The sequence below is a fragment of the Coregonus clupeaformis genome, chromosome 2, assembly GCF_020615455.1.
Source record: "Coregonus clupeaformis isolate EN_2021a chromosome 2, ASM2061545v1, whole genome shotgun sequence".
NCBI classification, from domain to species: domain Eukaryota; kingdom Metazoa; phylum Chordata; class Actinopteri; order Salmoniformes; family Salmonidae; genus Coregonus; species Coregonus clupeaformis.
In genome coordinates this window covers 3,346,213-3,358,838 of record NC_059193.1, presented here as the reverse complement: position 1 = coordinate 3,358,838, position 12,626 = coordinate 3,346,213, and the positions used below count along the sequence as shown (strand labels likewise).

At 43.3% G+C, this 12,626-nt stretch overlaps 1 protein-coding gene across 3 annotated transcripts in view; it reads right to left on the bottom strand.

Annotated features, from left to right (window-relative positions):
• Positions 1 to 12,626, bottom strand: part of oxr1a (oxidation resistance 1a) — a gene marked incomplete at its 5' end in the record, with an annotated part of 34,340 nt that overhangs the window by 7,100 nt on the left and 14,614 nt on the right. For all 3 annotated transcript variants that reach the window (XM_045225777.1, XM_045225780.1, XM_045225778.1), the window contains 3 exon segments: positions 6,209 to 6,374; positions 7,936 to 8,095; positions 11,511 to 12,211. In XM_045225777.1, coding sequence (XP_045081712.1) covers positions 6,209 to 6,374; positions 7,936 to 8,095; positions 11,511 to 12,211 — 1,027 coding nt within the window.

The following is a 12,626-nucleotide window of genomic DNA, read 5'->3' as shown; positions in this document are numbered from 1 at the left end:
GGGCTGAGTCTTACAATAGCTACAAGCGCTACCTCCACAATAACACCTTAAAGCCTGGCTTCTACTTCAGAAGGTAGCTAAGCCCCTTGAGGCCCAGCTCTTCAAGGGGATGTAACCATGAATCAGCACAAAGTGGGATCATATGAAATAGCATAACAAAGCCATTCAAGTGGTGCACAACTCCAGATACAGTACAGTAGGCCTACTTCATCTGTCTCTATAAGGATGGACATGAGCAGTGCTGTGGTTGGGTGGCCCTCAAGGACCAGAGCTGTGTACCCCTGCAAATGTAGCCTATCCATAAATATGCTACGATACTGCATGTCTAAAACTAGAACAATTATGAAATTGTCTGAATCTACTATAGCAGTGGTTTCCAACTTTTCCTTGGAGCCCCCCCTACTTGTTTCTAAGAAAAGCTGAGCCCCCCCTTTCCTTTTCTCTTTGGTTTGCCCTGGTTATCTTTGTGTATAATTAACTTTAGGCCTATACACACACATTGTTACCAAAATAATAATAATAATGATTCATTATCAGCGTAATAAGTGATAAAAAAAAAAAAAAAAGTATAATTGTAAAGTGGTTATCCCACTGGCTATAGGGTGAATGCACCAATTTGTAGTCGCTCTGGTTAAGAGCGTCTGCTAAATGACGTAAATGTGCCCTTGAGCAAGGCACTTAACCCTAATTGCTCCTGTAAGTCGCTCTGGATAAGAGCGTCTGCTAAATGACTAAAATGTAAATGTAAAATTAACAGCACCTATATAGCTCTGTCTTAGATCTCCCTCAGACCAATGAACTGAAACCGGGCAGTTTGTTGCATACATACATGCACATCATGTGAACACTGGTTTTGACACAGCTATAATGTATGTGTTATAAAAATAACAATAAGTAACAATAACAAACAGCAAGTTACAATCAATAACTTTTTCCTTCCTTAAAAACCTAATACCTCTGACCAGGGATGGGATGTCAGGTGTGATGCTAGTGACAGCCAGCCTGAAGTCCTGGTGGACATTGAGCCTGTTACGGGCTTTTGTTTTTTATTGTTACAAGCACGCTGAAGGCCGTTTCAGACAGGTACAGGTACGTAGTGCTGAATGGTAGAATAACACTTGTGTTTGGCCAGTCTGGGTGCAACGGCGTATCCTTTGACAATCCCAAACTTTTTGTATCCGCTCTCGTGGAAATATTTATTTGACACAGAATCGCCTTGAAGGTCAGCAGGCTCATCTTCACAGCCGAGGTATTCCACGTCCTCGAGACTGCAAATGTAAGGGTCCATCACCCACGATTCCTTTGATAAGTATTCGTCAACATCGGCAAAACAGGATTTAATTTCCTCCCGAAGCATGTTCATGTTCCTGGTAAACTCAGTGCGTAAAGACGCAGGCACAGTGCCACCAGACTGTTTCATCAGCAGTGGAAATTGTTGTAGCTCCCCTTTTGACATTTTTCAAACTCTGTACTCCAGTTTCCGCACAAAAGCGTCAAGTGTCTTTGCACTGCATGACGTTTCATTCAGGACCCTGCATCCGCTTGTTTGTCTCCTTATAGAGAGTGAATGTATCCGCTAGGTTTGCCGTTTTGATCCAAAACGCAACAGTCAGCTGTTCGCACAGTGGTCGATTGAAATCTTGCAAGAATTCCTTTATTTTTTCCTGCAGTTCCATAAAACGCACAAGCACTTGTCCACATGACAACCAGTGTACCTCTGTGTGTAACAGCAGTGTTCCACGCGCTTCATCCTCACACAGCTGGGCAAACAGTCTCTTGTTAGTAGGGCGAGCCTTAATGAAGTTTACAACAGTTGCCAGGGTGTTACTAAGGACTTCTGAAAGTTTTTTACTGGCCAATGCTTGGCGATGTAGCATGCAGTGGAAAATTGCGCACCCCGGGGCTTTTTCCTTCAAATCGGCTGTTAAATCCCTTGTTTTTGCCCATCAACGCTGCAGCCCCATCAGTGCAGCATGCAACAATATTCTCGTAGGGCAGATTGTTGGACGAGAGATATGAGTCCATAGCTATAAAAAATATCTTGGCCTGTTGTTGTTGTGGCTAGATTGGTAGACATATGTCTTGTTTCAAGTCATCACCGTCAATATATTGCACATAAACCATGAGCACGGATTGGTCTGACACTGTTGTTGCTTCATCCAACTGAATGGCAAAGGGAACATTCCTAAGCTTCTCGTGCAGCTGGTTTTGACAATCTTCACCCATTTTATCAATTCTGTCTTTGACAGTGTTTTCAGAGAGTGGGACGGTTCTCACTTTATCCACCATCTGTAGGCCACAGCCTCTCTACAATTTTCAGGCAGGCGGGTTTGATTAGCTGCTCTCCAATATTGTCCGGCTTTTTAGCCTTGGCAATTAATAGCCAACACTCAAATGACGCCTCTGTGGCTCTGTGTAAATCCCTGCCTGCTCTTTCAAATGCTTTTCTGATGTCTGTGGATCTTTTTGATAGTGCCAACTGCTTCTTCCTCTCAAAAAAATCCTGACCTTCACCAATAGTCTCCTGGTGTTTTGTTTCCTGGTGTCGTTGCATTTTGCTTGGCTTCATGCTGTCATTAGCTAAGTTCTTGCCACAAATGACACTGAGTCCTGTCCTTCAATAAATCCGAAGTTAAGATAACTCTCAAGATATAGCCTTACTTTATTTTTTGATGAGTCATCAGCACTTTTACGTTTCTTTATTCATAAAATAGTGATGCTCTGACTGCAGGAAAAACTCGCTGCTAGCTGAAACTGATTGAGCGCAGGTCATTGACGTGCACACATTCTTTCTGGGAATTACCGCTTTTACGTTTCTCTGTCATTATTATTCTTTTTTAGATTGGCCTTGGCATTGCAAGCATATTATTTTTAATAACATTTTAAAATGTATTAATTTGACAATTAAATTATAGTGGAACATTTTATGCATGTTTGAACTCAAAGCAAATGAGATCACACCCCCCCTGTGAACTCTGGTGAGGGGGGCGCGGACCCCAGGTTGGGAACCACTGTACTATAGAATTAGGCTCTAAATGAATTGCTGCCATAAACTAGGTAAAAGCTAATTGAGTCAAGTTGGATTGAGCAAACTTGGGTCAAGCAGAAATAAGTTACCTTGAAACACCTCTTTAGTTACCTTACTACTGGTGGAGTAAATAACCTTCTCCCAAACAAGTTGTCACATTACAGTTCTCAATAATGCAAAGAAAAGGGTAAACTACAGCGTTCATAAAATATTTATTTGGAGCCTAACTTTAGCTGGCACTAAAGTGCAGTCTATTGAGAAAAGCCAAGTCAGGCCAGTTTGCTGCAGTCCCCATCTTCTGTGTTTAGGAGGAAGGTTTAAGGCTGGCCAAAGACCATCGCTGAGTGCCCGTCTGTTTGTTTTTGACAGTGAGCAATGGATTTTGCAAGAGCACAAAGATCTGGGACCAGACTCCAACAAGCACGCGATTCTCTACTTCCCTTCCTCCCAAATAACAACTTACATGAAGGTCATTCTTTCCAAAACATTAGCCTATCCAACTAACGTTCTGGATATAATTTCTCACCATTACAGAGAAGCCAATCACTGTCAATGCAATGGAAATTGTAGAACTGTAAGCTATATACAGTGCATTGATACAATGTTGCAAGGTAGCTACGATGTTATTAGTTACTAACGTTAGATACAAAAAAACTTAAGTTCGAACCTCAAAACTTTCCAAAACGAGAACCCAAAGAAAGGAGTGATAAAAAGAAGGAAGTAGCGACAACAACATCAAGCGCTGTCTTTTTAGACTCATCAAATATGTCAGTGGCTATTTTGATTTCAGTCAGTCACTGGGCAAGCCATTTCCATTTTGCTAGCAAGCTAACCATCCAGCTATGTAGCTCACAGGCTAACAACAACAAAACACGCGTAGCTAAAACACGGACTGTTATAGATACATACATAAGTGTACTTAGGGGTCAGCGGCGTTTCTTCCTTCACCCTTCTAGAGAACATTTCTTTCTTTCGGGGTGAGGTTGAGCTCGACAGTCACATTCCAGATTCTTGAAGTAATTCCAATCTCCACAAGTCGAGGTTGAACCAAACACCGGACAGGCTGGGAATCTAGCTAACTAAAATAGAAACATTTCATATGGGTCTTCTGATGTTTGTTTGACACTCTCAAGAGCCAATGGGAATGCAGGACATGAGCAAAGACAGCTCCTTATTTGCTCAAACGCAGAAGGCACTTCCTACTTGCATACTTCACTAGAGCAATTTAAAGATATAATACCAGTACACTTTTTGTAATGTTTCATGAAGTACTGTAGGGAGATCAAATGCACTTCTCGACTAACGTCACTGTAACAATAAAACGCTTTGTGGATCACCTTTGAGTAGTTTGGGCACACATCAAACGTTAATCCTTGAAGTAGCTTGACTTGTCATATTTGCCATATTGCATGACATACAATACACATAAAGCATAGTAGACCTAATGATCAATGACCAAATAAAATACGAGAAAAGGCTAACAGCATTACAGTCATTACAGACAAATAATCGAAGTGTTCTTTAAAATTAATGTTTACCTCTGAAAGGGTCAATGTAAAAGTGAGGCAACTATTTACTTATTCAAATCACTCGATCATGTAGCCTCTTCAGGACCAGGCCCATACAAATCCCACTTTGTTTTCTACATCATTCATTTACATTAACATTTAAATCCCAGCCACAGCTTGCATATCCATTTCTGTATACAAATAATGTATCCTCTCTCCATTATGCCTCAAGCATGTGCAGCCATGTCCACACACTGGGCGTTTTCCCATTCCTCTACATTCACACCAGATTAATGCATTAACAGTCCTTAATTTGTTCTTTCAAAATCTTGCTTCTTAAATCCCAAAACCCTACTTCCACATTTGAGGGTAAATTAAAATCCCATAAAGCCACTATTAAGGATAGAGCAGAGAATGAGAGAACTGAACACAACTATGTATATTATGGTCACAAGAATGCCCAGATATTTGAAAGAATTCACTATGTGCCTTCCCAGCCTTAAACAAACCAGCTTTTCATCCATCTGTCTACAACTGCGGAACACCACAGTCAGTCTGTCAGTCAGTCCGGTCATCCAGCAAAACTACAGTTTGTGATGACCGACGACAACATAGATATTGATGCATGCAATATACACTGCATTAATAACGTGGACAACTGACTTGTAACAAAATGATTGCACGATCATGCAAAACATTGTGGTTGTTGTAATCTGAGTGAAAATTGCGCATTTCCGACCAAAGGAAATATTATTCACACAAATTACACAATAACCATAACTGTAACACATCAAGCAAACACTTGGACAGATTTATCAAAACATTGTAATCATAAATGACAGTGCAATAATTTGAACACACAAATAACCTTAAGAAGCACAGAACAATAATGACGGCTGAATAACAATGCAAATGCATTCCATTTAACACTACACACAGTCATATCACTACAAAATAAATCACTTGACTGAATGGAAGAATATAACAAATAGAACGCATATGGACTACAACACAGGCTGGACGAGTAAGTAAATATACATTGAGTGTGCAAAACATTAGGAACACCTGGTCTTTCCATGACATAGACTGACCGAGTGAATCCAGGTGAAAGTTATGATCCCTTACTGATGTCACTTCAATCAGTGTAGACGAATGGGAGGAGACAGGTTAAAGAAGGATTTTAAGCCATGAGACAATTGAGACATGGATTGTACATGTGTGCCATTCAGAGGGTGAACGCGCAAGACAAAAGATTTAAGCGCCTTTGAACGGGGTATGGTAGTAGGTGTCAGGCGCACCAGTTTGAGTGTGTCAAGAACTGCAACGTTGCTGGGTTTTTCATGCTGAACAGTTTCCCGTGTGTATCAAGAATGGTCCACCACCCAAAGGATATCTAGCCAATTTGATACAACTGTGGGAAGCATTGGAGTCAACATGGGCCAGCATCCCTGTGCAACGCTTTCAACACCTTGTAAAGTCCATGCCCTGATGAATTGAAGCTGTTCTGAGGGCAAAAGGGGGTGCAACTCATTATTAGGAGGGTGTTCCTAATGTTTTGTACACTCAGTGTAATGTAACTACTACACATACTACTGTACAGCACCATCCAGCCATGTAAGAAACAACACAGTGTAGAATGTAGTGTTGAACACCTCAGTTCTCCAGTCCTTACCTCCCACTCTTTGTTGTTGATATCCGTGAGGGGTTCGTCTTCCCCTGTCTCGGACCCTGAAGGCTTCTTGACCACCGTGAACCCTGGCTCGTGCCCGATGCCCTTCACCCCCTCCCCATACATGTCTGGACTCCACTGGACGAAGAACACATACAGGTGCTCGGACCTGGGGAGGGGAGCGAGGTAGAAACACAGAGAGTCAGACACAGAATTACAGAAATGATGGTAACACTTTACTTGAAGAGAACAGTACCTACATAAAGACTTCATAACACATTCATAACCCATACATACCGTATTCATAATCGGTACGTCAAAATTCCATGAATGTTTATGTCAATTTATGTCAACAACCGTCTTGCGGTTTTATTGGTTATGAATACTGTTGTACTGTTGTATGTAAAGTGGACACTTTAGTATCAAAATGGCTGTTTCTAAATGGCATGAGGCTGTTATGCCACTGCTGTCTTGTGTCTGTATGTATCAGGCTGTATATGGTATTTTTCCCCACTGACTGGAACTCTCCCACCATTGTCAGGATACTTTACACACATCTTCTGGGTCGCCACTCAACTAGGTCAGTCAGCAGACATAGTCAGTCTGCCAGTGTGTACGTGAGTAATGTATGTGTGTGTTTACATATGTGTGTGTGTGTGTGTGTGCGTGGTGCGTGCGTGTATGTGGTAAGTGTGCGCGTCTGTGCACAGGTGTGTGTGTGTAAATTCACTGTGCTGTCCATGGGAACAGAGCCAGCAGTGGAACGGGGCAGCATTACAGGAGCCATTCTGAGATAAACACATTCCAACCACCCCACAATGGCATGGTGATGGTGGTGTGACTGTGTCTGTGACCAGAGACAAGACACACGCCTGTCTGCCTGCTTCAAATGAGATTAACATGTGCGACTGAGAGGAGTGTGTTGTGTGCTGTGCTGTGCTGGTCAACACAAGCCTACTGGCTACTGGGACTGAAAACTGCTGAAGGGCAGAGTTTCCATAGTCAAAGAATGGCTGGTCAAACATCTGATCAGATTCATAACTTTCTGTCCTCTCTCTGTCCAGGACTGGAGACAAAGGCAGCACTGTGCTTGGACCCAACACTGATAATGAGGTTGTGGCAAATTCATTGCAACAAAGTGACTTTTCAGCATTAACTAATCGAATTAAACTGTTGAAGCAATTTGGAATCATTCACTAGAAAAACATATTTTACAGCTTTTGATGAAGATACATATTTCCTTGTATTGGGTGTTCTTTTAAAGGCCTAAATGATACACTCATTATGAATACTGCTGACATTGCTGGGCAACATTCCAGAGGAGTCGAAATTGACAGATCTCACTACGATTAATAAACATTTACATAAAACGGCAAAAAAAGTTCATTTGTGCTATTGTGGACAGAAATGTCATCCAAAGCACACTGAAATACTGCACAAAATCTATATAACTGGACTGCTTTTCACAACCTGGTCCACTTTTCACACAGGGAAAGAAGTGGTTAGTTGAGTTCCCTCTGTGAAAAATAATTTATGTATGTATGTATGTGTGTGTGTGTGTGAGAGTGTGTGTCTGCAGAGTGGGTGAATAAATAAATCATCTAGCTGTCTGGTCTGGTGGCAGCATAGTGAGATGGGCTTGGCAGACATTGGGGCTGCACTACAGTGATTCTGCAAACCTTGGCGCTGCAGTGTGGTGCACACACACACACACACACACACACACTCACCTCTCCTGCGGCACAGCGAACCAGTACTCGTGTTTCCTGTCTCTCTGGGCGTACTGCTGCATGGAGGCGCTGGCGTTGGACACAAAAGTCTTCTTCATGGGCTGGCCCACCCGCAGACACAGGAACTTGTGGGACCGGTGCCTCCGCCGCTCTGTGGACACTGTAGGGCCACACGACAAACAGGAAATAATCACATGATGATTCATTATTATCTTATCCATCTTAACAGTTACAGGGCCAAAGCTGATACCAATCTGATTTCAATCTTTCAGAATATGTTTCACTTTAGTGATTGACCATATGTACAGTGAGGGAAAAAAGTATTTGATCCCCTGCTGATTTTGTACGTTTGCCCACTGACAAAGAAATTATCAGTCTATAATTTTAATGGTATGTTTATTTGAACAGTGAGAGACAGAATAACAAAACAAAAATCCAGAAAAACGCATGTCAAAAATGTTATAAATTGATTTGCATTTCAATGAGGGAAATAAGTATTTGACCCCCTCTCAATCAGAAAGATTTCTGTCTCCCAGGTGTCTTTTATACAGGTAACGAGCTGAGATTAGGAGCACACTCTTACCTGTATAAAAGACACCTGTCCACAGAAGCGATCAATCAATCAGATTCCAAACTCTCCACCATGGCCAAGACCAAAGAGCTCTCCAAGGATGTCAGGGACAAGATTGTAGACCTACACAAGGCTGGAATGGGCTACAAGACCATCGCCAAGCAGCTTGGTGAGAAGGTGACAACAGTTGGTGCGATTATTCGCAAATGGAAGAAACACAAAATAACTGTCAATCTCCCTCGGCCTGGGGCTCCATGCAAGATCTCACCTCGTGGAGTTGCAATGATCATGAGAACGGTGAGGAATCAGCCCAGAACTACATGGGAGGATCTTGTCAATGATCTCAAGGCAGCTGGGACCATAGTCACCAAGAAAAGAATTGGTAACACACTACGCCGTGAAGGACTGAAATCCTGCAGCGCCCGCAAGGTCCCCCTGCTCAAGAAAGCACATATACAGGCCCGTCTGAAGTTTGCCAATGAACATCTGAATGATTCAGAGGAGAACTGGGTGAAAGTGTTGTGGTCAGATGAGACCAAAATCGAACTCTTTGGCATCAACTCAACTCGCCGTGTTCGGAGGAGGAGGAATGCTGCCTATGACCCCAAGAACACCATCCCCACCGTCAAACATGGAGGTGGAAACATTATGCTTTGGGGGTGTTTTTCTGCTAAGGGGACAGGACAACTACAACGCATCAAAGGGACGATGGACAGGGCCATGTACCATCAAATCTTGGGTGAAAACCTCCTTCCCTCAGCAAGGGCATTGAAAATGGGTCGTGGATGGGTATTCCAGCATGACAATGACCCAAAACACACGGCCAAGGCAACAAAGGAGTGGCTCAAGAAGAAGCACATTAAGGTCCTGGAGTGGCCTAGCCAGTCTCCAGACCTTAATCCCATAAAAAATCTGTGGAGGGAGCTGAAGGTTCGAGTTGCCAAACGTCAGCCTCGAAACCTTAATGACTTGGAGAAGATCTGCAAAGAGGAGTGGGACAAAATCCCTCCTGAGATGTGTGCAAACCTGGTGGCCAACTACAAGAAACGTCTGACCTCTGTGATTGCCAACAAGAGTTTTTCCACCAAGTACTAAATCATGTTTTGGAGAGGGGTCAAATACTTATTTCCCTCATTAAAATGCAAATCAATTTATAACATTTTTGACATGCGTTTTTCTTGATTTTTTTGTTGTTATTCTGTCTCTCACTGTTCAAATAAACCTACCATTAAAATTATAGACTGATCATGTCTTTGTCAGTGGGCAAACGTACAAAATCAGCAGGGGATCAAATACTTTTTTCCCTCACTGTAGGCCTACACCTGGTTTAAAACATATACTCTTATTATCTAGTAGTCCCTCACCACCACCAATACAGAACTGGACCTAATCCATCTGTAAATAAGAAAACATTTCAGATCTATTTGACAACAGGGTCTTTATGTGACCTAGATCTCCTCCCCTGTTTACCAGGTATCTCAACAGACAGTCATTTTGTGCCAGAATAATAGGATGATGACCCAAATAAACATAGCTCATAACAGATCATGACACCTAAACATATGCCTGCTTTTATTAACGACCATTAAAAAGGTCAAATCAGTAGGAGTTCTACAAAGAAAAGAGACACTTTGTGACAACACAGACTGGGACCCATAGTCACAAACAGAGGCAGAGAAATGGTTCATCTACTTCAAAACAAGCTGAAATACACACACAATTACTGCGTTTTCAAAAGAATTTCTCCCACTGAGCTATGTTTTATAGCTCAGTGGGAGAAATTCTATTTGAAAAAACAGTAATTGCGTGTGTAATTCAGCTTGTTTTGAAGTGGGGCCTTGGCTAGCGTCTGCCATGGTAATGTGGTGTGGAGTAAAGCAGAACCCTGCTGTGATCCCAGCGAATTAGAGCAGACATTCTAGGAACTCTCTGTGGGGTGAGAATTAGAGTAATATAAATTATGGGAACACAACCAGACCTGGGTTCAACCAGTATTCGTTTTCTTTCAAAAATACTTTGAGAGTTTGATTGAGCCTGCCTGGAGTGCCAGATGGTTGGGATTTGCATTTTTGGGACTATTCCATTGGTTCCAATGCGCCAGGCAAACGATCAGATGCAGCAAAAGTGTTTGAAAGAAAACAAATACGATTAGAACCCAGGTCTGAACACAACTAAGTGAGGCACTAGAGCTCACATAGAACGGTAGAACAGTGGAAGAATAACATACTGTACATACACAGCACCTATAGCAGGCATGACACAGAACACAGTAGTAGTTTGAGCCTGCACACTACCATGGTAACGTTAGTCTATGTTCTAGGGTAAGAAATATGCTATGTTTACTGAATAAGACATCAAACCAAAAAGAGAAGGCAGCTATAAAATTTAAATAGTTAAGTCACTTTAAATGCTGCACGTGTCTCTGAGGGTTTTTAATGCAGGCGATCTAAACGATATTGTGTTTCCCCTCAGTTACGTGTGGGTATTTGTGTTGTCTCTTTGTGTTTGATTTTTGGAGTTGAGTGCATGTGGCAGCAGACCGGCTAACAGCAGAGCTAGATCAAAGCGGTGTATAATGGCTCTGCTCATTCCTCTAGGTGATAACAGCACACCACACAGTTCCCTCTCCCTTTCTTATTCCAATTACAACTGGGGAGGCACAAATCTGTGACAAGGAGGTTATCAGGAGCACCCAGCAGCTGAGGTGTACGGAAGCAGCCAGAGCCAACTTTACTGTGATAGCACTGGGAGCTTCATTAGAATAAACATGAACATTATGATGATAGTTGCAGAGACGGCAAATGGCAACGGCATACCTGGCAGTGAGGATTTGTAATAATCTGCAATAACTGTCTATAGATTTGCCTTCATGTTGAGAACTCAAGTAGGGTCGAAATGGAAGCTGAACCTATTTTTTTCACACCTGAAAAACAATGGAAGTGCATAGTCTAAGGCTATGTATTTCATATTTTCATTATACAACAAAGACACGTTGTCTCACTACCTTCTGTAGAGTCCTGTCCCTCCTCATTTTGTGTTACATTCTCCATTTGCTCTGTGGCTTGTTGCATAGTGTGACTCTTCCACATCTTCCTCAGTTCCTCCACGTCCGTCTCGGAGTCCCGGGACCCCTCTCTGCTCAGCTTGGGCCTGTCTCCCGGACCCCCCTCCTGGCCGGAGGGCTCCCCAGGCCCGGTGGTAGAGCTCTGGGAGGCAGGACGTGAGGAGGGTCCCTGGCCTGGTCCCTGGCTGGTGGTGGGTGTGCTTGGTGCTGCCTTCTCCACATCCACACTGTGCTGCTTGGAGCCCATGGGAGACTGGCTCTGGGCCGTGTGGCTGTCTGGATTGTCCTCTGCTGTGGTGGGTTGTTTCTCCTGGCCCTCCGTTGGTGGCTGGCTGACTGACCTGCGGGCGCTGCTTGGGGCACCTAGGGGGATGGTGGCCTCCACCTGGGTGACAGTTTGGATGGACTCTGTGGAGGCTGTGGCTGAGGAGGACTTGTCCAGCTGGAGGTCTTCGGAGGACGCGGCCTCCTCCCGGATGGGGGACAGCTCTGACTCGATGAAGACGTCCTCGGAGAAGGAGCCCTCTGTGCTGCGGGGGGCCGCGCTACCGCTGTTGTTGCCTGGGACTCTCAGACGCTGCTCCGGGTCCATCTGAGAGGAGATGGAGGGCCCGCGCTCTGATGTCAAAGGCTCCAGGTGTCTGGATAGGGAAGAAAACAGTAAAGAAGAAAATACAAGTTAGAGAGGTCTGAATTTGAATGCAGCAGAATGGCACAGTTTTCTTTTGTTTATTACAGTATAGTGTGGAGAGACCAGGTGAAACAAGTAATCCTCTCAATATGAATCTATGAATGAGATCTGTAAGTGAACTGCTCTGCATAATAATATGAAGAGGTTTTGTACAGTAAATTAACAGGGACAGTGTAACAAAAACACTGTGCAGCCAGCCAGCCAACTAATAGGATTCCTCTACATATTGTAACAGCACACTAGACAGCACACTAGGTTCTCCAAAAACCTGTTGTGGGACTAAAATAGTTTGGTCCTAGCTCCAGCTGTGTGTATGATAACAAAACACTGGTTGGCACACAGGCAGGCCTTTGTTATTGTGTGCT